General features: G+C 37.5%; 1 protein-coding gene across 2 annotated transcripts in view; it reads left to right on the top strand.

Annotated features, from left to right (window-relative positions):
• Positions 1-19,264, top strand: part of BMP5 (bone morphogenetic protein 5) — a 66,568-nt gene extending 47,304 nt beyond the window's left edge. For both annotated transcript variants that reach the window (XM_086876149.1, XM_023922472.2), the window contains 4 exons: positions 7,171-7,368; positions 13,318-13,394; positions 15,273-15,383; positions 19,032-19,264. In XM_086876149.1, the coding sequence (XP_086732275.1) occupies positions 7,171-7,368; positions 13,318-13,394; positions 15,273-15,383; positions 19,032-19,181 (536 nt within the window). In that variant the 3' untranslated portion in view covers positions 19,182-19,264. The remainder of the gene's footprint in view (positions 1-7,170; positions 7,369-13,317; positions 13,395-15,272; positions 15,384-19,031) is intronic.
• Positions 19,265-25,508: the final 6,244 nt, after the last annotated feature.

Here is a 25,508-nt window from a genome sequence, read left to right as displayed (position 1 = left end):
TATCACTATTGCTGAAGGGGTATGAACAGCTACAAGAGTAATCCTTTTTCTGTCATTGCTCAGGAGAACCTAGAGTGGTTTACAGACAATGGGAGAGGGAGATAATGTGCAGTGTGATTGGTGGTGATCTGCAGAATAAAATGGATTCTAAATACACAGCTCCCAATACAACATCGTTGTACACAGTCATGTAGTTCTGTGCCTTTTATTAGGTTACAGCAGTTCTCACTTATTTTAAATCTACCAGCACACCAGAGGGGAGGAAACTGGTGTCAACTTTGAAAAAACAAAGGAGATTAAGATTTCTGTTACCACATAGTGCCATAGAAGGTTTATTTGGGCTTGCTTTCTTTTTGAGGTGGGCAGGCAGCAGGAACCCCCAGCTCCCTGACACTGGATCTTACTTCAAGTATTTTTTTTTCCCTCAGAGCAAAATCAAACTTGAAAAAAATAGATTCCTCAATCCAGGTGAAACCTGTGGAAGGCCCGTTCTCCCTTCAGCATGAATTTGGGTACTCTCTGGTGTGTGTCCCCTAGAAGAGAATTTGTTTCTTGACTCTACATCCTGCATGAAGGATTGGTGAAGTTCTCCAGAGATGCTGGGCAAGAAACAGAAAAACACAGTCTTTTTTAGTCTCTCTTCCTTTTAGCCTAGATCTTCCAAGGTGCCTTTCTCCAACTAAGCCTTCAGAAAGGCAGCTTTCTTGGTGTGGCATGGATTGGCTGGTTTGCTTTCAAGCCATGGCAACCTGTGGCAGCACTCTGGCCTCTTCATGTACTTGTACTTGTACTTGATGTATATTTGATGTTGTTTTGGCCTCACCATTATCACACTAAATGTCATCAGTTTGTCCCACAGCTGACCCCAGACAACCTTGGCACCTTACTTACACGACCATGGTAGCTATCAAGTACTCTGGAGGATGCTGCTGGGGTGTTACCTTTAAACCTCTTGATGGATCTGGCATTTACAAGTCAAAGTATGAGGGGCAATTTCACCTTCATTACTATCCTTATAGTGGGGGAACTTAGGAAATATGTATTTATATTGACATATATATATAGACTTTGGCAGGCAATAGCTCTGACTAAATTCTGAGCCATCTGGAAGCCATATAGCCATGTTAGCACAGCACTGAACCCGAGCTAATACATCCTGCCCCTCAGCAGGTTTTATTAGCTTGGGCTCAGACACTGCCTAAGTACAGCTACATTCATTTCTGGTTCAGAGATGACTTTGGCCAAACTTGCACTAATTTTAAATTAAACATGTTCAGGAATACTGTGGTGTGCAACAAGCTGGAAGGATGAGTCTCTCAGTCTCCAAAACAGGGTGGTCCCATGACAGCTGCCCCCATGAGAAAGGTGCAGTGCTGCAGTGCTGCCTTGAGGTTCTGTTGACTCCTTGGTGGAGTTGGCGCAGGGTGTAAATGCACCAGGAGCACACTCCCACCCTGAGCAGAGCGGATGATCCAGTTCCAGCACTGTTTAATTTGCTCAGATAGGTGAAACCACCGTTTCCATCTGGGTCACAAACACAATCTGCATTGTGCTGGCTTGTAGCAAGTGGACACGCCCTTTGTTAGTAAGGGCACGCTCAATTTAAGCAGAAGAGCCAAGGAGGGGTGTGAAATGGGCTCCCAACCCTTCTCCTAGCACCACTGGTACACACTGGTCCTGGCTGTACAGCTGTGCAAATCACCCCACACCCTGCTCCCCAGACAGATGAAGGATACATCTGCTTCTCAACACCACTGCTTTAGAGATAATGACATTTGTGTTCCATTCCATTCAGAAGGCTTTTATCCATTTTATTCTTTGGTGGATGACCAATTAATCTAATCTCTCCTTGTTTTATTGTCTTCCTGAACACATTTTTAATGGTGCAGAAAAGCCCCAGGACTCCCACAAGCCACTCACAGTTTAAGTGCATTAACTTGAAAGGATAAATCACATACTTACAGAGCATTTTTGTGTATAATTACATCTGATTTTTTGCGTAAGCGTATATAGTACTGCCATATTATACAGCATATCAGGGTTCCTTATGTTCCCAAGTGCTTTCTTCAAGAGCTTTATGAATACCCAAATTAGCAGAAAAAGATACCCAAAATTCCTTCAAATGAACAGAGTAAAAACAACTAAATGTAAGATTTGACAAAGAATAGATTAATCTTGTCTTGACTAAAGCTGTGAAACCTAGGAAAGGCAGAGCAGAACATCGAAGACCACCCATTTGTCAGAATTCCTTAAAACCTCCAGGGAGAAGAAGAGTTAATAAAACACATAAAGCTTGTCTCAAAAGCATATTTTATTTTGTTATAGATAAATGTGTCCACCAAAGGAAAAGTTTGCACAACAGTTTATGTAGATAATACAATAGAGACAATAAAAAATACTTTAGAGTTGGAGTGTTGAGAATGTGTTATATAAGGACCATCACATCGCTGTTATTAACTTTTCTCTCTCCCTTTTAACAAATAATTTTAAGCTCTACCTCAATTTTTTTGTTTCAAATCCCATTGCTCTCAAGAGTACTGTTCAGCATGAGAAACCACAAAAGTTTCTCTCTAATTTTGAAAACTACTGTGTGAGTTTTCATAGTCAGAGCCTATGGGCTTTTCTTTTTCTCAAATATTAAATGTTATTGGACCCCGGATGCTCAGGATCTTTCTTTAAAAGGCCTTTCCCAAATCTCATTTCAAATTTCACTCCCCAAATGAAGGAAACCATAGGTGTGGCATTGGAATTTTAATTTATTTTTCAGCAAACTGTGTTGAAATGAATTCCCAGAATCACTACATCTTTTATTTCTAAGTACATTTCTAAGTACAAATATGTAAAATTATTACCAAAATAACTACTGTGACCTAGCAGTAGTGGTTAATCTGTAAAACATGTTTTGTGACTTCTTGAACACTTTTGAAAGTAAATAAGTTCTTGTTTTTCATAACAAAATGAGTGGTTTGGTGCAGGCTGATGACTCAGGACAAAATAATGGATTTTGGAATTACTCATTGTGCTGTGTTGCCAGTGTAAATCTGGCTAGGATGCATAATGACTGAAAGCTCTTGCAAAAGAAGTGCCTGATCAATATTTTACTTAAAATATATATCTCTGAGGAGATAAAGCCAAGGCATAGATCCTACTGTCATTGGCATACACACTGGCAGTCTCAGAAAAAGTCAGCTTTCTGAATGTTAAGAAAAACAAGGGTATGTCTCCAGGTCAAGACTGCAAGACAGATCGTTATTGAAAGCTTGAAGGGCTCTTGCATTTCCATTTGGAGCAGCTGGGGGGGAAATGAACTTTTAAGATGGAACTCGATCAGTTCATGAGAAGAACTGTATAATGTGACTGCATGTGACAGCACTGAAGCAGACACAGTGACACAGCAAATAGCTCTGCAGTTATCATCCTGAGTGCTATTCCTGTTCTGTGGGTGAAAAAACAAAAAGCACAAAATTGTCAGGATTGTTGAGACAGGACCTTTTCGTAAGCTGTACTTCACAGTTATTTTTGCAGCAGCGATTCCTTTATGATGAGGGGAGAGAATGTGAAAAGGCAAATAGTATTCATTCAGTTCAGTCAGTCAAACCCAAACTTCCATGCAAGCTTTTATGCAAACAGCTAAGGGCACTTTACTATCAAATAGCATAAAAGCCAAAAAGAAGTTTAAATGCCAAGTCAAACAAATATGTCTTGCCAAAGACTCAGAATCCTATGAATAAGGACTAAGGAGTTCAGCAAATTTGAAACATAATGCTTTAAATAAGCCTTAGTCTCCAAATATACCTGCCAGTATGCAGAAGAGATAATTAATCGTCTGAGCACTATTGAGAAGTGCATGCCAGAATGTGAAGAATACAAAGGATCTGGACTATCACTGCACAGAGTAAAGACATCTATTTTGGGCTTTTTTCTAGGTGCAGGGTCAGTTGCAGTGGCTAAGTTCAGTGGAGCAGGCATTAGCAGATTGCTGGTTGCTTGCACGTTCTTCTGAAATCTGAAGAAAATTTTTGAAATCCTCAGAATTAAACATATGATGGAAGGACGAAACCAAACCCATTTTTCAGAATGCTTGACAACATTGTTCAAAGATGCTCAAGAGAAGCAGAAAGACAAACCTTGCTGTTTTTGTTTTATGAGTTTCATCTGGCTGAAGCTCCAAGTGTAGTTAAGCAGGTCAGTCATTCAGTTGACTTTAGAAAGTATTGCTTCAGTGCCACAGTATGGAACAACTACATGCCTTGGAGACCTGGATTTTCAGTTGTCATTGAAGCCAAGAGTTTTCTAAATGCTTACAAGAAATGATAGATTAAAATCACTTACAAAAATGAAGCCCATGAATGCTTTTTGCTACAAGGGGGAATTCAGGATAGATTAATTTTATTTTTTTTAAGGTATTCTGAAATTGACACTACAAACAAAAATAAAGACTACTAACAAGACCATGGCACACACAGTGGAGTTACTGATGTGGCAGAAAGCTTGGTGCTTTTCAGAGGCAGAATGCTTTGAAATACCTCTTGTTTAAGAAGGGGCAATGCCTTTTAGACTGAAGGCAAATATCCCACATGTACACAATTTTTTTTTTATTTTTTTTCTTTCTTCTTCTTTTTTTTTAAAAAAAAAAATAAAGGATAATAGAAGTTCTGTAAATGAAAACTTTCTTTTGAAAAGGAGCAATCTAAAATGGAGACAACATATGTAGTTTGAATTTCCAAACCAAACAGAACAGAGATCCTCCTCAGAAGAAATATAGCGTCTCAAGGGCAGTGTATATTTTGATTGCTTCGTCTTCTGAAAGTTGCAGTTAAGCTAAGGTATATGATAAACTGAGAGAGAAAAGTTTAACGATGTAGCCACAGGAGTCAATAAAAGTTTTCCTCTGCACTAGAAGCAGATCCAGTGCATATACCATGCATGAGTTGAACAAATGGGTCCTAAAATCTTATGCTGGCTGCTCAGAAGATCAAGCACATAAAGGAATATAGTCACATAAGCTGTTTCTGTGTGTAAAAAGGCTGTGGGTTACAGGATTAATTTTTTATAGTATATCTCTATACCCTGGATAACCAAGTAAGCCTTAACTTGTGGAATCTTAATAGCCATCTTATTGCTGAAGTCTAAAGGAAACCCAGAGGAAACTTAATAATATTAAAAGTTATTTTAAAGGGAGTTCACATTGGTTTGAAGGATATTTTTCTTCGCACACAATATCCACCATTGTAAATTCAGAGAACCTATATTTAAATTCAGAAAAGCTTCACACACCTTTACAGTTCTCAATATATAAATCTAATAGTATTCTTAAAATGTCCACCAGTAAAGCATTAATATTTTACAGATAAAATGAAAATTCTCAAAGTCATTGGAACAAAAAATAAAGAAAAATAGTAAAAATATTCCCTCTAGAAATGAAGGGAAATGTGGAACTTTGTGGTAAGAAGCTAGCTTGTCCATGTTGTTATGAATAGAGAATAGTGTGTACAGTTTTTCATATCTGACTTGCAACAGAAGATTGGAACATATAGAAATTAATGTTACTGAATTATTTAATAGTAACTCAAACACATGAAAAGAAGAATTAAAAAAACACAAGACTAAAAAGGTATTTAAAATGAAATCAGAAGCTTCAACAAATATATTTTTCCCTTGCAGTCAAAAAAGTAATTATCAAAATTGTTCAGAATATGTTGCCAATTACTCTGCTCCATAACTGCTAACTTTCTCAGTTCTTCTCTTGCCTTTGCTGGGCTCTCTGTCACTGGAAACATCTTAAACCAATTTAAAGTGCTACACCTGAATAAACATGTTGTAAAAGTGTTTATGTATTGAAGTGGGTCAGTTCAAGGTATGGTATTTGGCTGGAACTTCTAATTTCTCTTTTTACTGCAAAAGGGCTGCCAGAAGGAGGAAGTCTGAGCTGAATTAATACATTTGTTACAGTGGAAGTAGAATGGAAACTACTTTAACCACAAATCAAACTGCCTCTTTCATTTACGCCAGTGATAGAGTTTTTTTAAGAAATATAGACTCTGGCGTGCAGCCACTGTAAGTTTGTGTTTGAAAAAGAAACCTATATGCTGATTTCTATAAGGTTTACTCCTGTGCTTGTTTTCAAGTTCTTTTTCAGGGTGATTGTGTTAACAGCATTATACATTTGTGAGGCAGATGCTCCTTCGTTGCCCACGTAACAAATTTTCCAGTGTGTTTAGAAGAATCCTGAGGCGCCCCGATGCCGCCCGGCGCGCGGTGCCAGTGCCCGTACCTTCCCGTTTAAAGGACCTCTGTGTCCCCACCCTGCACAGCTGCACAGCTTCACATGACACTGTCTCATTTTCTGACGCTTGAAGGGCTCTGCATAATACACGTACGCACAAAAGTGTTTATGCTGCCAAAATAAATTCTGTTAAGAGTGAGGGTTTATTTGCTAAAATGTCACTGATGCAGTTTCGGTGACTTGATTTGCTTTCCTTTCTTTCAGTGAGGTTTAGACCACATAATATAGTGAGGTTTCCACACAGTCCTGACTGAACAAATATTTTAAAGAAATATGCACATCCCCTGGGAAGAGAACCAGAGTCAATAATACGCATATTTCAAACTCTCTTCTCTTGAACAACTGAATGGCTTCCTACCTTTAGTGGTGAATGAACATCAGTTTAAGTAACACTGGACAATATTTGTTTTTAAAGCAGAATTATATTTATTTTCTACACTTCTCTTTGCTACTGGTTTGCTTTGGGGATATAAGCTTCCACATCCCACTGAAACTATGCAAAATTAGAAGACCGCATTATATTATCTTTCCTATATAAAATAGGCTTTAGTGGGTTCATTTTTTTTTTTTTTTCAGTGCTATAGATATATGCATAAGACTGAATTAAAGCACTTCTGTAATGAATAAGATATATAGTACACAGAGACTGCAATTTTATGCAATAAGAAATTGTACCTGTAAAGCTGTTGGAACTTTTGTAAATTGTTGAGCTTTTTGTCTTTTTAATTCTGCTCAACAAAATGTGAATAGGATTCCTAATCACGTAAATTCAGGATTGAAGCAAATTCCTCGCTATTCAGGGTTCAGTCAGCAACTGAACTCCCGCTGTGGCTTTGGGAGGGACACAAGTTCACCTTTTAACTTGCAATTTCCATTGCTTTTAGGTCGAAGTATCAATGTTAAATCTGCTGGCCTGGTTGGAAGGCATGGGCCTCAGTCAAAGCAACCATTCATGGTTGCATTCTTCAAGGCAAGTGAAGTGCTTTTCCGCTCTGTCCGAGCAGCCAACAACAAAAGGAAAAATCAGAACCGCAACAAATCCAGTAGTCAACAGGAGTCCTCTAGGATGCCAAGCGTTGGGGGTAAGATGGAGCTGTGACTTACTGTTCTTTTTATAGGAGGTACGGGCACCTGCTCAAACGCAATGCAGTCACAACAGCTCAAAAAGGTGCTGCTCACTTGCTGAACTGCCAGAAGCAGTGTTCCCACCCCTCTTTTGTTATGCTGGCCCTGGGTGTGATCTACCTTCTGAAAGTCAGATCAGTAACATGTACATTGTGGGCCGCAGGAGGGTGAAATGAACAACTAGTTTAAGAAAGGCTGTGTCTGAGCTTGAACCTAAGCCTACTCAGTATGCAACTGGATGATATCTTTGCTGTGCATAAGTAAAAAATAGAGGTAAAGGAAATGATTGCACCCCTACTACTTGTCTAGGAAGCCAAGATGTAACATAAAAATCTCAGTACTGGAAATGAGGAAGCTTAATCAATCTGAAAAATCATAAACTGTTTAGAAGTTCAGACCAGCTGACAAGTAACAATGTAAATATAAAATATATTCCTCTATGGAATGAATTTGGTCCTTACCTGAAAAGTACTGACAATAATGCACATGAAAATGTCCTTAATTTCTTTAGAGCCTTGAGAAATTTTGTTCCATTTTGTCCTGAAACAATCCGTTCAGCTGAAGGCAAAGTCACTTTCTATATATTCTCACTTTTGAACAAACATTTCTCCTTTTTGGGAAAAGGGTGTGAAAGTGTTTCTTTCTAGAAGCATGACAGGTTTAATAACAGCATATCAAAACCTTAATGTAAGTGCTGCTCTTAAATCCCGTGGATATTTACAAGGAAGCAAATCAGTATTTTGTGGAAGGAATTTAGCCTTGTGGTAGGGCTCACCTATTTGAGGAGAAGTGTTAATAGCAATATGCATTACTTATATCTGTCTCAGAATCTTGACAGAGGCAGGCTAGAGACTACTCTAATGCAATACATTTGCATTAATACATGCATTAATACAAAGCCTTTACCAGATCTTTTGCAGAAGCATAATTTTACGATAACAACAAAAAAATACTGCTGAATTTCTAAAGAAATCAAAGAAATTATTTAAATATTTTTGATAGTCCCTGGAAAGTCTGCTAATTTTGAGAATCACATTACTTTGGGTGAAGGGTGTGTACTTAAGTACATTGTACACACAAGACACCTAAATATAAATATCACACTTCCACATTGAATCCTATGTGTCTAGTGCATGAAAAAATGAGAACTGAACAGATTTCTTAAACCTCATTGATTATAGCAGGAAAGCCAAACACAAGTTCCTTGCTGGTTTAACCTGGGAGAAAACAAAACTTTATCACCTGCTGGCAAGTTACATTGACATAAGAGTTACCTCAGGGACAGCTGTCTGTAAGCTCAGTTGAAAGCTGTCTTTAAGCCTTGTCTGTGCATCCAGTTGTGCTCCAGACCTGTCGTAAAACAAGACAAATCAGAACATCTCTAGTGAAATGTTCATTATGAAACAAATTAACTCCTAATCTCTTTAAGGTGTACATAAGCATAGAGCACATCACTACATATGTTGATCCATAGAAGATCTCTTTCAAAAGAGATTGCAGTTCAAGAAAACCATACTGTTAAAACAAGACCAGGTTAAGAAGCAATTGCACATGCAATTGCATTAAAATCAGAGGCACTGACCATTGCCTGGAGAGGGAGGAAGCAGGATACAGGCAGGCTGGAAATGATGGCAAAGTTGAAGGTATGTAAGTGACCACAGCTTCACATAGCAGCATCCTCTGTGTCAAAACTGCTTGGAGGTGTAGCTCCTGCACTGTGGCAATCCACATTCCATGCTCCTGCCCTGCAATTTACCTCAGCAATGCCCATGTCCCAAATAAACAAACTTTCATTTGGGTGTCATTAATGATCATTCACTGGACTTTTCCCACCATGGGTGATCCAGAACACTTTTAATAACTACTGCAACAACAGTCATGAAATACTGTGGATGACCACGCTGAAGGCTATGAAGGCAATGCATGAATTCTATCCAGATGTCACCAGTGTGTGAAAAAGACACAGAGAGCAAAACATGTTCTTATTTCTCTGATCTCTGAGTCTTTTCAGAATATAGTCCCTCCATGTAGAGAGCCTGCTATGAGAGAGAAGCTATGCTCTTTTCTTCTCTTTTCCAGCCCCAGGATCTTGGGGATATACTGCATCCCTTTAGGATTGTGAAAAAGGCTGATTGTCCAAGTTCTCTACAGCTTCAGTAATGAGCAAAACTTCTAAAGTAAAATTCACATATTCATATTCAAACACAAAAGTTTTTGGGAAAACAACCAAAGAATTTTGCCCATCATCTTTCTCATGGAAGAATGTCAATAGACTATATTCAATTCTCATTCACTCCTTGATGCAAGCACTTGACACAGTGACGGGCAAAGATAGTTGTGTGATTTAGGTCTTCTGTTTCTAAGATTCTTCCATAATCTTGTATCTACAGCATCTAAGCCAGACACTGACAGTGAAAAATGCTCACTTACATAGCCAGAGGTAATGTAGCCAGACCCAGATAGGTATGTTGTCATTAATGTATGACAGACTTTTGATATTTCTCTCTCTATACAGTTAACACAATCATGTTCACTTCCTTCTTCCTCTTTCTTCATTTTCTCCTTCTTTTTTCCCCTTTTCTTTTTTCTTTCTCTTTTTTTCCCTCCTGTTTCCCTTTGCTCTTGCCTATTGTCATCTTTCTTTTGCCTCTTGCCTTTTGTATTTTACCTTCTTCTTTTTCCCTTTTATTTTTTAAGTCCTTGGATTTCAGCGATTAGCTTTACTGTGTTCTCAGCATGTCAAAAGGAAAGTTCCACTGGACAGATCAGCTCTTCCAAAGGACAAGAAATTTTTTTAATTATTCATGAAGTTTCACGAGATCATAGAATGGTTTAGGTTGGAGGTGACCTGGTCAAGTGGAAACTGAGGGGAGTCCCTGCCCCTGGCAGGGGAATTGGAAGTAGATGATCTTTAAGGTCACCTCCAACTTTCTGTGATTCTGTCATATAGAGTATCACAATATGAATAAAATAAAGTCTTATGTGTCAATTATTGTAACACTTGGGAAATTGTTGACAGAGTTGGGGTCATCATCCCTGTGTTGCTAAGAAATTCAAGAGAAGATGACGTCAATGAAAGAGACAGACAGAATAAAGCTTAGCATTCAGGCTCTACCTGCCTGCTATGCACAGAGGATTAAACCCTTCTTTATTTACCCAGTTTTATTTTTGTCAAACTTTAGATAGAAGAAAAAATAATTAAAGCCCCCAAACCAAACCAAAACCAGGCAAGTTATTTACAAAGTATGTCATATAACTCTCCCCTAAAAAATATCTGGCTTAATTTTAATTTTTTTAGCATTGTCTAAAAAGAATTACAATATAACTGGGCACTAGAAGATATCTACATTTAAATACTGAATGGTGACTGACACCAGGAAACTAAAAAACAAAGTTTCAAAATTTTTGTTCTTATGGAGATAAAACCAGAAAACAATACTTAAGGCTATGTTTTCTGTATGCTATTGGTTGATGTTACACTAACTGATTCAAAAAGTATATTGTAATAGTATGTATAAACACATTTTTATGTCTTTATTTCCCCTGGGAAAAAAAAAAAACAACAACCCTCATGAAATTTCTTATATATATATATTTTATTGACCTACTTCCATAGCTCTTTCTGTAGGGGTTTAGATTCCCACTGCAGTCCCTGAATAGCTGAGGAACAATGTTTTCTCAATCACAATAGTCTATGGTTTTGATTCTTGACAGAATAAGCATATGGGCCTTGAAGCTACAGCATGTGAAATTGAATCCTTTGCACCAGATCTTATTTTAAATGTCACATTTAATACTTACATAAAACATTATATTACATACAACATTTGTCTTACATGAAAGATAGAATTCAAGGAAGGAACTCAGACTTTCCTGAGTCTCACTTTCTTTGAGGTGAATGGGTTAGGTGGCTTACAGTCTGTACACGCTGGCCATTTTATCAGGTGTTCTGGTGTGACCACGCATCATTTGAACCTATATTCAAATGAGTCAGAATATCACAGCAATGATGATATCTGTGCAATGACTTACATATGTATTATTCAGATTTTGCCTTTAACTGTTCCTGGCCCTAAAACTTCTGCACATGTTCTTGAATATGAAAATGTCACTGCAGACAAAGACGGCAACAACACTGTCTCCATCTTTTGTTTGCTTACCTGCTTGGGTGTTATTAAAAACCATATCATGACTTTCCTGACTTTTTCATGTGCATCTTTTCCACATTTTTCAGTCAGTTTTTTGCCAAGTGACTAGTATTCTATGAATTTAAAATTCCCTCTAATACCTGAGACAGAAAAGCTCAATATTCACCACCTATTAACACTGACATTAGTGAAAATGAACGTATAGATCCTTGTGAAGAGTGATCAGTGAACCATTTTTTTTAAATTCCTTTACTTTCAACTACCTTCACTGCACTTCTGGAGTGTGTGCAAAACCCATTAGATTATTATAGACGAGTCAGCACAAGCACAACTCAAGCACCCAGGGATTTTGGTTGTATTAAAGGCATATAGATTTTAAAAAAAATTGTGATGTCTTAGGGCATCCTGCCTTGCTTCCAGTTACTGCTCCAATAAACCAGAGATATCCCATGAGATGTGGGTGTATATTTTGACCCTGCATGCCCTGGGACGACTGAGAGTATCTGAGATGGCTACACATAACCAGCTATATGTGGAGATCCTTTAATGACTGCCTTTGAAGGGTTAGGAACACACCATAGGAAAGAACACAGTGTTTGCCTTTAAAAACCATGAGGATTTGAGGCATCATAGCTTAGAAAGCCTAGCATAACATCCCTGATGCTTATTTAGTATTGGAAATGGACATATCATAACTTGTGGACAGCTTTTGACACAGTTTTGGGAGTCATATTGGACCCATGTGTATTCAATAGAAAGAAGGTACACAGATTGTTTAAACAATAAAGAAAAAGCCTATTCAAAGAGCATGTTACCAATGAGAGAAAAAATTGTCTCTGTATTTTGAATGACACCTTGTCGAGTCTCTTCTGGGTCTGGTTCAGTCCAATCTTTTATTGGTAGCTTGGATGATGGAGCTCTCCTCCCAGATCTCATATCCTCTGTGAACTTGCAGAGAACACATTCTGTTCTATTTTCCAAGCTGACTAGCTCTATAAACCAGCCTTGGGGCCTAATATGATGAAGGCATGACCCTGTTCCCATCCTTTCCTGTTACTTAGGAGCAGTAAGGAACAAATACTAGAATTTCTCCAGGAGTAAGGTTGTCTTGAAGAAGCATGTATAGAAGGTTTTTGGTGTCCTTTTATCCTGGCACACCTCTGCCAGTGAGCTTTCAGTTCTTTAAAAGTCACCTGTCAGTCTACTAGTATAGTATTAGCAACTAAGGATCGTCAAGTCATGAATATTTCTAGAATATATGGTAAAAATGAAGAAGTATAATATGTGCCACTATGTGTTTAACTAAGAGATTTTTGGCCCTTGTTTCAGGACATTTTTTATTGTTGCTAATTCATCTTTTCAATAGGGCTACTTTCTTTACCTGGCAATTAAACCATGCCAACCTACAGACAATTTCCCCATATTTTGGATCAGGCTCTCTCATTTGTCCTCTTTGGTTACCTGTGTGGATATTTTCAGATGTGTTACCCAGCTAGCCAGCAAATAGACATCTTGTAAACCTGTTTCCCCTAATGCTGTATGCATTATTTTGCCTGTGTGCAGAGATTGTGTCAGTCTGACTGTACTGATTCTTTATTTCTAGGTTTACATTGCCTTTACAACTAACCCTAGGAATATAAATGACAGTATGGTTTTCCTTTCCTTTGTACAGCTTGGTAAGGATCTCAAAAATAGCTAAAGCTTGTCAGTCCTAGCAATGCTTCCAAATAATTTATTAATGTTATTTACTTCCTGTAGATTATAACACAAGTGAGCAAAAACAAGCTTGTAAGAAACATGAACTTTATGTGAGTTTCCGAGACTTAGGATGGCAGGTAAGATTATAAATTCTTTACTCTTTCCTAACAGTTCAAACTGTGACAATCTATTTTCAAGTTCCCCATTATTTACACTCTGTTTTCTTTAGGGAAATTGATATTCCAATGATGAGAGACAAATTCTTTAAATACATTTTGTAACAAATCTTTATCAGTATTTCTATCACTATGACTTTACCTTTTTTAGCTCTTCTCTCACAGATATTGCATTCATTAGCAACGTTATTATTTGGATTCATTCACATAAAGATACATTTAAACTACTGCTCAAGAGAGAAGTAAATCTGCAGTAAATGAAACCAAATGAAACCAAAATCCCCACACCAAGTACTGAAACATTTTAAATTTTCACTAGTTCAGATTTAAACCTCCATTGTTCAGTGCTGTCTGCTGCAGGTCAGAGATTTCACTGGGGTAGGGTCCTTTGGGAAATAAATCTTGGATCACTGCTCAGTGATCTTTATGATACCATAGCTAATTTCATATAATTTCTGAGGAAAACTCATCCTGCCACACAGTAACAAAAATATAATGTACTTGCAGTAAAAGGTCATGAAGTCAGAGGCAGGTCAAAGAAAATAGAGAATATGGGAAAAGAAAATAGAGATCAGTCTATGTTTTTTTCCCAGAAAGCAAGGAAATATCTATAAAGAAAGAACAAGAAGGCCTTCAGCAATCTATAACTATTGCATATGTAGCTAAGAACTCAGGGATAGTTGTCTGTGCATTTCACAGTTCTCTGAATTATTTTAAAACAACTCTCCAGGAGTGGAACAAGTCTATGAGGAGAAAAATTATGCTATCTCTTTAGTGACAGCTCATCCTTTATGTATCTAAGTCAGATTCTCACATGGCCTCATTATCCTGCCTGACATTTTGTAGTATATTTATCCCCACAGCAGCCTGAAGAAGTAGGCAGAGGCTGTTTTCCCAAGTCTGCAAAGCATAATTATCCTGTCCAGAGCCACAGAGCAGGCTTGTGGTATTGAACTCAGGCCACTGAGCCATTGTCTCTTGATTACTGGGGTTTTTTTCAGATATCAACAGAGTTTCTTTTTATTTGTTTGTTTGGTTTTTTATCAGTAAATTCTGATATGCTCCAAGATGTGCTAGGCTCTCAGGTCAATGGCCATAGTGGCCACCGTAGTCAAAGAAAAAAGAAAATCTATATTTTTGTACAAAGACTACTGTAAGAATTAAAAGTTTCATCTGGAAAGCCAGAGCTACACTGTACAATATTTGACCAGTGAAACACAGAGTGAAATAGGACACCAAAAAAAAAAATATACAAATCCCAGGAAGTAGCTACATGATCCTCTCTGCCCTTCCTGCAGCACCTTCATTACCTGGCAGAGGAGGAACTCAGCAAACTAAACACAGAGCTTTCATTAACATTTTTAAATATTTTCCTTCTTGTGGTCTTGTGCCCATGCTGTGTTGCTCAAAATACTGAAAATATATGATTCATTGACATGCCAACAGGTAATCACTAGCAGTGCTCAGTCTCACACAATAATACAGTTAATAGTATTAAGTATGCTGAAGAAGAGAATGCATTTTAGTTACCTTTGTTGCACTAAGAAGGGCTCAAGATTTTTAGTCTGGAAGGAAAAGTATTCTGCAAATACATTTTAATCTTTAATCTGCCTTATAGCTTCATTAGTTGGTATTCAGTACAGATATTTAGGTTTAACTAATTTTCATCTCAATTTTGCATGAACAAAGCAAGTACTTTTTTTTTTAATAAAACCCCCAATCATTTCACATGCCACTTTCTGAAGTTCATTTTGTCATTGAGCAAGTCTTAGTTTGATATAATTACAAATTCCCTGAGTGTGAAACTATACTGAGTGGATTTATTTGTTCTTGTTTTAGGACTGGATTATTGCACCGGAGGGCTACGCTGCGTTTTACTGTGATGGAGAGTGTTCTTTCCCCCTCAATGCCCACATGAACGCAACAAACCATGCCATTGTTCAGACTCTGGTATGCCTCTGACTGTGCTCTAGCTGCTATGCTGCGGTTCCTTGTGTCTCTGCTCAGAGTTTGCTCTTCTGTTTACTTCTACTACCTCTACTACCTTCTCTTTACCACTACTTAATTTTGACTATTTGTGGGTAAATCATAACTCATTTCAAAACCTGCTTTAGTGATTTTGCTGGAGAGAGGATGAACTGCTCGGAGTGGCCTGTGTGGTAGGTTTCCCCTCCATTTCAAATGCAATAGCACATGAGAAGAATGTGTTATATTGCTGGAGAATTGTGTAGACAGGAACCAAAGGGGCCCCCTGGTCTGACTTCCAAGAGGTTTTGCAGCTTATTGAAGCTCAATGTTAACATCTACATGTTATACCTTCCAGAAATGATGACACTTGGCCACTCTGTGGACCTCTGTTGTCAACTGTTGGCAGACATTCTTACACTGTAATTTAATGGGAAGCTTTGCAAACAGATGCATTTGCATGTAAGAAATTGTGTTCAGTCATGCCTGGCTTACAAATGCAATTTAAAAATAAGTGTGTTTGGATCTGTTGCTCTGCCTGGTACATGTAAAAGGGGATTTGCAGCCAGCTTTCTGCCTCTGCTAATTCTTATGTTAGTCCTGTGCCTCAGCTGGAGCAGCCAAAAAGATGATCTTAGCTGAGGCAGCTGGCTAGGCCTCCTCTACCCCAGCAGTGTTCAGCTACAGAAATCATGACCTTCAGACTATGACTAAATTTAATGCTGTGAGGCCAATGTCTGGTCAGTCTGGTCAAAACCTGATTTTTCACCTGTCAGCTGAAGAGCTGGCTCTGAATAGCACTGGTATTAGCAGAATGATTGAGAAGGAGAGGAATGAAAGATAATACACAGGGAGGGAGTCCCAACACCAAATGAGAACAGGAAAGGGATTGTCATCCCCAGTTAGTTTCTGGAAAGTTCAAGGCACTCAACAGAGATCAGAGAAACATGGAATAAGGTTCTGTTGAGTTAAACTGATAATAGTAAGGTATCCTGACCATCAGATTATGCTGATGCGTCTGTCCAAGGATAATCAAGTTTTTCTTTTATTTTCACATTAAAATCTGGGCCTGAAAACCCTTCCCCCCTTGAGAAATGAGTGGAGTTATTACCTGGGATACTAGTCCAAACACCCCCCTCAAATTTAAACCCCACACAAAAAAACAACCCAAAACCAAGCAAGCAAACAAACAAAAATAAAATTTGATTTCTTTCTGATAGAAAACAAGTTCTGCTTGTGAAAATTGCCAAGTATTTCTACGTGAGAGAGAAATTTCCTTTTCCCTTCCATTCAATTTTTCACTTACCTTCTCAAAGTCCAGTCATCAATGCAACATTATTCCTCTATGCTAGAATTCCAGTCAGGAAGATTTACAAAAAGAAGGGAAAATGTCAGAGGCTGAAAATAAGTACAAGTGTGTTAAGGAGTTCAGGTGAAAGGGAACAGAAAATACCAGTTGGCAAGGAATATAGCAGTATTCTTAGAAGACAATGAAGAACAAGCATATCTGCAGTCCTGAGCTGAAAAGAAGTAGGTCAGCAAAGCACAGTTACTATACACAGTATAGTATTATGCAAACATTTTCCAGAAAATTGCCAATATCACTGAGATCCCCAGGTTAGAGTTCCCTCCTGCAATTGTGGACTGTTAAATAAGAGTTGGCTCAGTGCTACTTTCTCTTGTGTGTCTTTCCAGTGCAAAAGTGGTTCTTTTCCCATTGTTAAGAAATGTGTGTAGTTTGTCCTTTTTTTTTTAAATTGGATACTTAATTTTTCCTCTTTTTATGGCCATTTTGGAATTGTGTGTCTCCCTTTGCATGTACTGCACATGCATTCAGTGCAGCCAAGAAATCATGAGGCCAATTAAATTTTAGCTGTACATAAATTAGATGAGATAACAGTAGTTGGATGCTTTCTGGTTTAAATTATACAAAATTCAGATTTACACAAGGTGTGCATATGGGGATGGCTTGGGAAGCAATTATTCATACGCTCCACCCTAATCCAAATGCAGTCACCTCCTGGCCATAGTGATTACACCATTCTAAAAAAGCCTGTTCTTTGGGTTGGGAAGTGATTGTTCCTTGGTACCCCTCCAGACTTTACTGATTCTTTTTTATTTTCTATTGGAAAATGAATAGGAGAAATACAGGCCAGTGACTCACTCTCTCTCTCTCATTTTTTCGGCAACTGAACTCAGGCAAACAGACAATACAGATGCATATAAATAAAAGACAGGGTGCATTTAATGGGCTCTATAAACTTCCTTCTCCTCTCCTGCATCACCCTCAGAACAGGCACAGGGGTAGCATTGGCTTCCTGATCATGCAAGGCAATGGATCATCAGATTGGCTTGCACTGAATTTGGGGAAAATATTTGAAAAGGTTGTGAAAGATCACAGGGCCACAGATCTTCCATCAGGGGTGGCAGGGGCTGGTGGGACCAGGATTTATAGCTGGACAAATATCTGCCCAGGTCAGGCACAGTTACTTTTTTTCTCCAGTGCTTTGCTATTCATTTGTTAAATAGTTTTTAAATGTGTCTAAACTGTTACAAAACAGCTACTTCACGATTTATTATTGCTCATTTCAAAAGACCTTCTCATGGTAACTGTTATGTAAAAATCGTTTCCTGATAGACTGTTCTCTGTTGTCTGGCAAAGGCTCTGTCTTTATATCACTGCAAGACAGATGGCTCTAACAGATTTGCAAAGACTTAACATACAAACAAAACCTATTACTGCTGAAGTCTTCATCCATGCCTTAATAATCTCTCTCTCTCTATTACAATTCCCTCTTCTCTGGCCTCCCCAGTTTCCAAGCCTTCAGCATGTGTAGAATATTACATTCAATCTTCTTTCAAGTATAAAGAACTTGTATTTCCCCCATTTTATTTCCATTAGATCTTAGTTGTTCTGGGACACTTTTCAAAACTTTTTTCTTTCTCTTTAACCTTTCATTGATATATTTCAGCCTGGTGAACATAAAGACTTCTGTGCCTCAGTCCCTGCCCCAAATATTCTGTCCAGCTGGCAACCAACTTAAGAACTGATTTTTATTCCAGTGGAAGTAGAATTGGATCCACTGATACCTAGATAAGACCTTAAAATGCACTCATACTGTCTGAGACCCCACATCTTACCATTTCATAGGCTGAAAACAGTTCCATTATGAGGCTTTGCCTGCACTACCTTTGCTGTCTGCCATAGATTTTCCTCCACACTTTGCCCCCAACACAGGAAAGCATTTTAGCACATGCTGGGGTCCTGGTGAGACCTGGGGCTTGAGCCTTTGCTTCATGTTATGCCCTGCCCTCAGCAAAGATGGTACAGACAATATGTTTAAATGTTTTTCCTGAGCAGCTGCCTTACTCCAATTCTTTAAATTTCATCTGAAAGCAAACTCCCTGTCTTGGCCGCTTCTCATTTATCTCTCCATCTGCTTTTATTGTATAACTCTGCCCGTGCAATTGAAATCAGAAAAATGTGCTGGAGGTAAGCTATACTTTAAAGTTGCTAACCGAGGAAAATTTGTGACCACAGCCCTTGCTGAATTGCAAAGACATGTTTTGCACTGACATTGTCCTTGCACCTCTCTGTTTGATATATGAGCTATGTATTTATCTGTCTTTCAGGTTCACTTGATGTTCCCCGATCATGTACCAAAGCCATGCTGTGCACCAACAAAACTGAACGCGATCTCCGTGCTCTACTTTGATGACAGTTCCAACGTTATTCTAAAAAAATACAGGAATATGGTGGTGCGTTCATGTGGCTGCCACTAAAACAAAAAAAAAAAAATAATCTAAAGCAGAGGGTTTTATTCAAAATTGTAATAAAATCAAGATACGAGCATTGCTGATGAAAAGGCAGGCCTAAATTTATTCCATTTCATGTCGTCTCTTGTTTAATTGTACAGTATAATGTATATAGTAGCTTTTATTTATTTAAAAGTATATAGTTTCTTTTGTATGAGCAAAATTTCAGAACCATTTATTTAATGGGCCACCTCACTATGCAGTAGAGGTTCACAAATTAATTTTTTCAATTGACCATACTGAAATCTGCTTTATCGCATTTCAATATTGTTAAATAAAGCGTTTTTGTATAGAATTTTTTTAAGATAGAAACTCCAGAACTTCTGTAACTGCTTTGTATTGCTAGAGGAACTAAAATGCATTTGTTCATATTATGCCAATGAAAACTGTGGCAAGGTATTTATTTAGAAAAAGGCACAGGAGGAAAAAAAACCTAAACAAAACTGCTCAGCTAAACATATTTTTTCCTGTAGAAGTTTTGCTCCATTAGGAAAAGTGAAGTGTTGAACAGTGCTCAAGATGAAACAATAGAAGTGAAAAAATTGCACATAATTGTTATAACTATTTTTTTTAACAAGTTGAGTGTAACTGGAGGAGTATGTTAGTTTTTGGCTTGTGAGCTGCAAAGTTTGTAGAAGACTCCAGGCTTCAGAAATTCTGTGTAGAGAGACTCTTGCCTCTGCCTATGACTTTGCAAGTTAACACTACAAATTGAATGACAGCATTCTTACCTCAAATAATATCACTCTATTATCTATGACACTGCTCTGGCAGGTATTTTTATAATAGTGTAAAACAAGCCAAAAATCAAACAAAAAATCCACACAAGCCTTCCCATTACATACACAAGTAACTATATACACAAAGTATGCAGAATACAGGGTATGGAAGGGCTTTGCTTTATTTAGCTCCCATTTTGGATGTGTTTTATGAGTGCGCAAGGGAAGACACAGGGGGTGCAGAAGTTGTCACTTTTTAAACCAAAAATCTTATCCCTGGTGGTGGCTGTTTTCAGGAAAAGATAAAAAACAACTTTCATAAGAAGATTCTGGGTAACTTGCAGCCTACTTGCAGTCCCATCTGCTTTTCTATCAGGTGGGGGTTGGTTTAAATAATGAGACTCAATACGGGATATTTTTCCTTTTAGTTAGCATTAATTATTGTAACTTTAATAGTTCTTAAATCCATTTAAATAACTTTTTAGTCCCACTAGACTTTGGCCTCAAGTTAAATCCTTTGGCTGTCAATTACACAACCAATTACAAATTACCATTCCCATCACCACTATGAAGGTTTATTTTTTAGTTAATTACACTCAATGTCTTTGGGCACCCCTTTGTTTCAGTGTTACAAAAATGGGAAAATAGAAATGTTTTTCTCTCTATTACATGGCTAATTATAACATATGCTTTTATCATGAAGTGCCTTCATTAATAATGCTTCCTTTAAACCATTCTCAAACAGTTGCTAAAAAATGGATAGGATTTATAAGTTTCTTCTTAGACAGTCTATTAATGTAAACTCTGATTTCTCTGGTTATTTAAAACATCTCAGAAAACTCAGATGATTACAAACTGATAAAATCAGCTTGTGTGTGACTGTGTGTATGCATGTGAATAGGCAGCTGCCATTTTTGCAGAAACTAATTTATTTTATCTTGCTATTGGAGTAATACATAAATACTTTCTATGCATACATTCAATTTAAAAAAATAATAATATTACCAGTTCTGATTTCAGCCTTGGGAACTCTTTTCCCTTAATAGAACTGTTCCATTTTACACTGCCATCTGTATTTTATACTGGCATTACCTACATATCTACATTTAGTTGCAGTTCATGCACAATAATGTATAGGAAAAAAGGTCTGTATCTGAATTATCATTTCAAAAAAGTTAAACTCCTCAGTTGTCTTCAAAAAAATACTGGTTTTTTTGTATAAATTGGGTAGGTGAATATGCTTTTTTGAGCTCAATTTATTCTAAATGGAATTTGATGAATCCTAAATTTTGGGTACATTAAGTAATATATTTTTAAATAATGGTGTACCATTTTGAGACTAAGAAGCTGAAGATTATTGTTATATTATTCTTTAAAATATGCTGTTGGAATATATTTCTATATTTTGAGACATAATAAACGTGTAATAATGTTTTCCTCTGCTGTGGCTTTGCTTCTTAGACACGTGACAAAATGACACTTACTTGATGAATCTTTTTAAAAGGAAGATCAGGAGACCATCAATGGTTATGGACAGATTTTGTTATAATTCATTTTTAGTACAGACATTTTGCAAAATTACTTTTATTTTGTTGCTTCTTAAACAGCAGATGGTGAACCACCTACACTACTGATAAAAATTAGTAATAAAAATCATACCTTCAGATCATACCTCCAAGTGCTAATACTCTACTCAAAATGCACTAGAAAGTAAAAATGTTTTTTAAAATTCCTAATAAACCCATAGTTGGACATTCCTCTGTTTGCAATAAAGGATACTGGCACCAAACTTTCTGCATGCTCTGGAGAAGTAAATGTAGGCATATTTTCATGTAAACTTATTCAGTTAAGCTCTTCTTCAGTAGTAACAACTAATGGAAGACTTTTTGTACTTTTTCTTCTTCCCATCAAATACCTGTTAATTAATATATATTTATGCATAATATATACACACTTATATTTAATACAATGTGTACATAATTATATGAAAATTTACCCTTATCTGTAGCTATATCCATTTCTCTAGTTATGAAGACTATTCCATTATCATTTAGGGCACAAGAGCTTTGCTCTTTTTCAAGCTGTTTAATGTTTTGACATCCTTAACAACGGGAACTTCAAGAGCTGAAAAGCCAAAAACCCCAGAATTAGTGTTAAAAAGCTGTCTGGTAGCTGACAACATATAGCAATACATTGGATCAGTGCAAAGCCCACCTGGAGATATCTTGGAGAGTCGTTGGTGAGCATGTCTTCAAACAAAATGATGATCATGCTTTGTTCAGCTGCACATCTATCTGAAAGGCCATTCAGACTGGCACATCCTCAACAATGCCATGACTCCTCCTTCTGCAGTAGGCTGTTTAGGTGAATATGCTATTGTGTGAGTGATTAGGCAGGTAGTGAGAATGAAGCCACATGAGGAGCTTGGCTGTCTTTAGGAACAAGAAGCCAGGCCTTTCCTTGCTGCACATGAGAGCGCAGATGTTTGTTTTGCATACTGGGATGTATAAAACTATAAAACAGTACTTAGTCTTTACATTATGATGTGAGTCAATTGTCAGGCCGTTTGGGGCCTCATTTTGGTAAACAGCAGATCCATGAGTAGTGTGAGTTACACCTATGCTGTAGACACCTTAACTGAGACTCTCTTAGGGACCACATAGAAACGTTGCTTTTTTGGATTGCAATTCACCTATTTCTCTCCAAAGACTACAGAGTAGGTTTAGGACAGTGACTGTTTCGACCTTGTTTGAGCAACTGTAGCCAGTGACAATCCCTGACACCTTAAAAATAACATTACTTCGTTGAAAAAGTTTAACTCAGATGTTTATTTTGTATGTGAAGCTTTGAGGAACCTTCTGTTATTGTGCTGGGATGTCACATTTTGCTTTGGAATGTAATTTTCTCTACCATTTACTGGGAAAGGTATGACTGCTGACTATGTGCTTCATCTGTTTTGTTTTGGTTGGTTATTTTTTGGGCTTTTTTGTCAATTCCTCTTTTGGAAAATTTCATGATAAATTGAATTTTACACAAAGATGGTTAAAAAAATGGCTTAGGCATGTACTCATAAGACTGAAGTGTTTCGGCAATAACCAAAGCATTCTAATTACCAGGACCTTAAAATTATGTTATTTCCAGTCTCCTCTGCTGTTTTACTCACACATTCAGCTGTGTAAAGGGAGAATCTGACATGTGGTGCCTGAATGACAAAGCCACATGTGAATTATACAACATTATCTTTTACTATCTCATCTGAAGTCACAGAACTTGCAAAATGTGATTTACAATGTGTTACTGAATTCTTACTCACAGCAATTGAGCAAGAGCTTGATTAAAAACAAAAGAAAACTAAACTAAAAATGCAGCAAAAATCAGTGAGAGGAGGTTTTCTTGCCATCTTAATTCAAATAAATCTGCATCAAATGTGGTACATGAGGGGTCATGAATCTCTTGCGAATTAAATGGGCCTTTTGTATTCTGTTCTCCACATTTACAACACATGACACAGACACTTCTCCCAACTGCTATATTTCCAGCTAAATGCTTTCTGTTCTCTTCCTCTACATTTTTGCTTCCAATAGGAACCGCCGATTATTCTTAATAATATGAATGAATAATTCCATTGCTTTAGCAGATGTTAATGCTTTGCAATAGAAATATGTGCTATAAGTATTGCTAAACTTTACATGTACAGGAAAGTGGAGAGGCTTGACAAAGAGGAGAGAAGAGGAGAGGCAGTATAGGGAAGACAACTAGGTCTCCAGTGTCCCAGAGCTGTAAACCCTGTTGCACACTCTTGGCGAGTGATGCATACACTTGGCACTTCTGCCCATGCAGCTCATAACTTTAAGGAAAGATAGGCAGTCTTAGGGGTTACCTGGATGTATACTTTGCATTTACAAAATATTTTTCTATTTTCACCATTACTTGTGTACAGAATGTAGACCACACCTTTCCAACGTGGGAGTGGCTGTATTTAAAAGCTACTTCTAGGGAACCAACAAAGATTATCTTGCAGCAGATCTTGGAGCACCTTTTCAACAGGGTCATAAATCTGTATGGGTAGAGTTGAAGGCAGTGTTACATCCCTCCCTTTTCTTACATTTTCCTCCTCCTCAGTGGGAAGTTCAGCAATGCGTTAAGACTGGGACTGTGTTCATATCTGTGTAGCAGGGGTTCTCAGGCCAGATGTTGGCTGGAGATGTGAGAGCAACATATTTTCTAGGGAACAGCTCTCAGAGAATAATATTGAAGCAGAGATATGGAAGCAGATCTTCTCTGTAAAACTTGTCCTGGTCTCTTCTGGGTTTAAATCTGACTTATGAGCAGAAACACTTGTGAAAATGAGAAAGGTCTTTGACTAAATTGTAAGGAGAAAACTTTGTGGGGGATCTTTCTGGCATCTCTGCCTCCATAAATTCTTTGACAGAGAAGTCCAGGCTTGAACCTGGAGGTACTCGGCTTCAGAGAGACCAAAAGTTGGGCAAGACATGGGGGAGAAACACAGCACATATATCAAATTCCCTAAACTGATCTAATTGGAAAATAAAGCTTCTCATGCCCGGTTATTTTCTTGGTTGCTGAGCTGTTCTGCCACAAGAACGTGTGTTCCCTTTTATTTGGGCAAATTTTACATCCACTACTGGGATTCCTATCCAAAATTAGTGTTTCTCCCTTAACCTCTGCAAGGGCTCTTTTCAGCCTTCTCAGCATGTTATCTGTTTTATTATTCAAGACTAACAGCTCCCACCGGGAGTGCTCTTTCCTAGGCTGTGCTGCAGGGACAGAACAAAGACAAGACCTGCCAAGTCAGTTACTTGTTTAACTGGGACGTGAAACTTTGAGAAAGCTTTTTGCTTTTTCTTTTTTTTCTTTTTCTTTTTTTCATTTTTTCATGCATTTGGAATTTTCTTGGTTTGTTATCTTGGTATGAATTCTTGTGGATAAAAACACATATGTAAGTGCATAGGGTTCCATGAAACCTGTCTGTGAAAAGGATTTGTGCATTTAGCAAGAAACAAAACTCCCTAATTGATTACATGTCTGAAAATTGAATTATATGTTGCTAATTCTATTCCACGTAAAGGAAAGGGCTTTTAGCAAAGTACTGAGCCTGAAAATATTTCATGTTTTGAATTCTGTTAATTTAGTGAAAATTCAAGAGTTTCTAATTAGCAGGACCTACATTGTGTACCTCAGGACATATAACCAAGGGCCAGATCAATATACTCAGATGTATTGGTGTACATGCAAAATCTATCAAAATTAATAGTGCCCTGGAAATACCTGTAAACATATTTCTGATTCTTTCTGTTTACCCATATTGGACAGTGAGGTAATGAGAATGATATTCATGCCAGAATACAATTAACTTCCTAATTCTCAGATTTCTTCTTCTAAATAAGGCCTGATGCTTTTACTCTTTCCTCTGACTCGTCTACAACAAAATAGAGCTGAAGATAACTTAAAATTACAGGAAATTAATTTCATGCTTCTGAATTGAACTGAATGTGGAAGTTCCCAAACTCTAGTTAGAAGTTTGAAAAACAGCCATGAAAGCAGTTTTCAAGAA

The sequence above is a fragment of the Cyanistes caeruleus genome, chromosome 2, assembly GCF_971803275.1.
Source record: "Cyanistes caeruleus chromosome 2, bCyaCae1.hap1.1, whole genome shotgun sequence".
NCBI classification, from domain to species: Eukaryota; Metazoa; Chordata; class Aves; order Passeriformes; family Paridae; genus Cyanistes; species Cyanistes caeruleus.
This window is presented reverse-complemented; position numbering and strand designations above follow the sequence as displayed.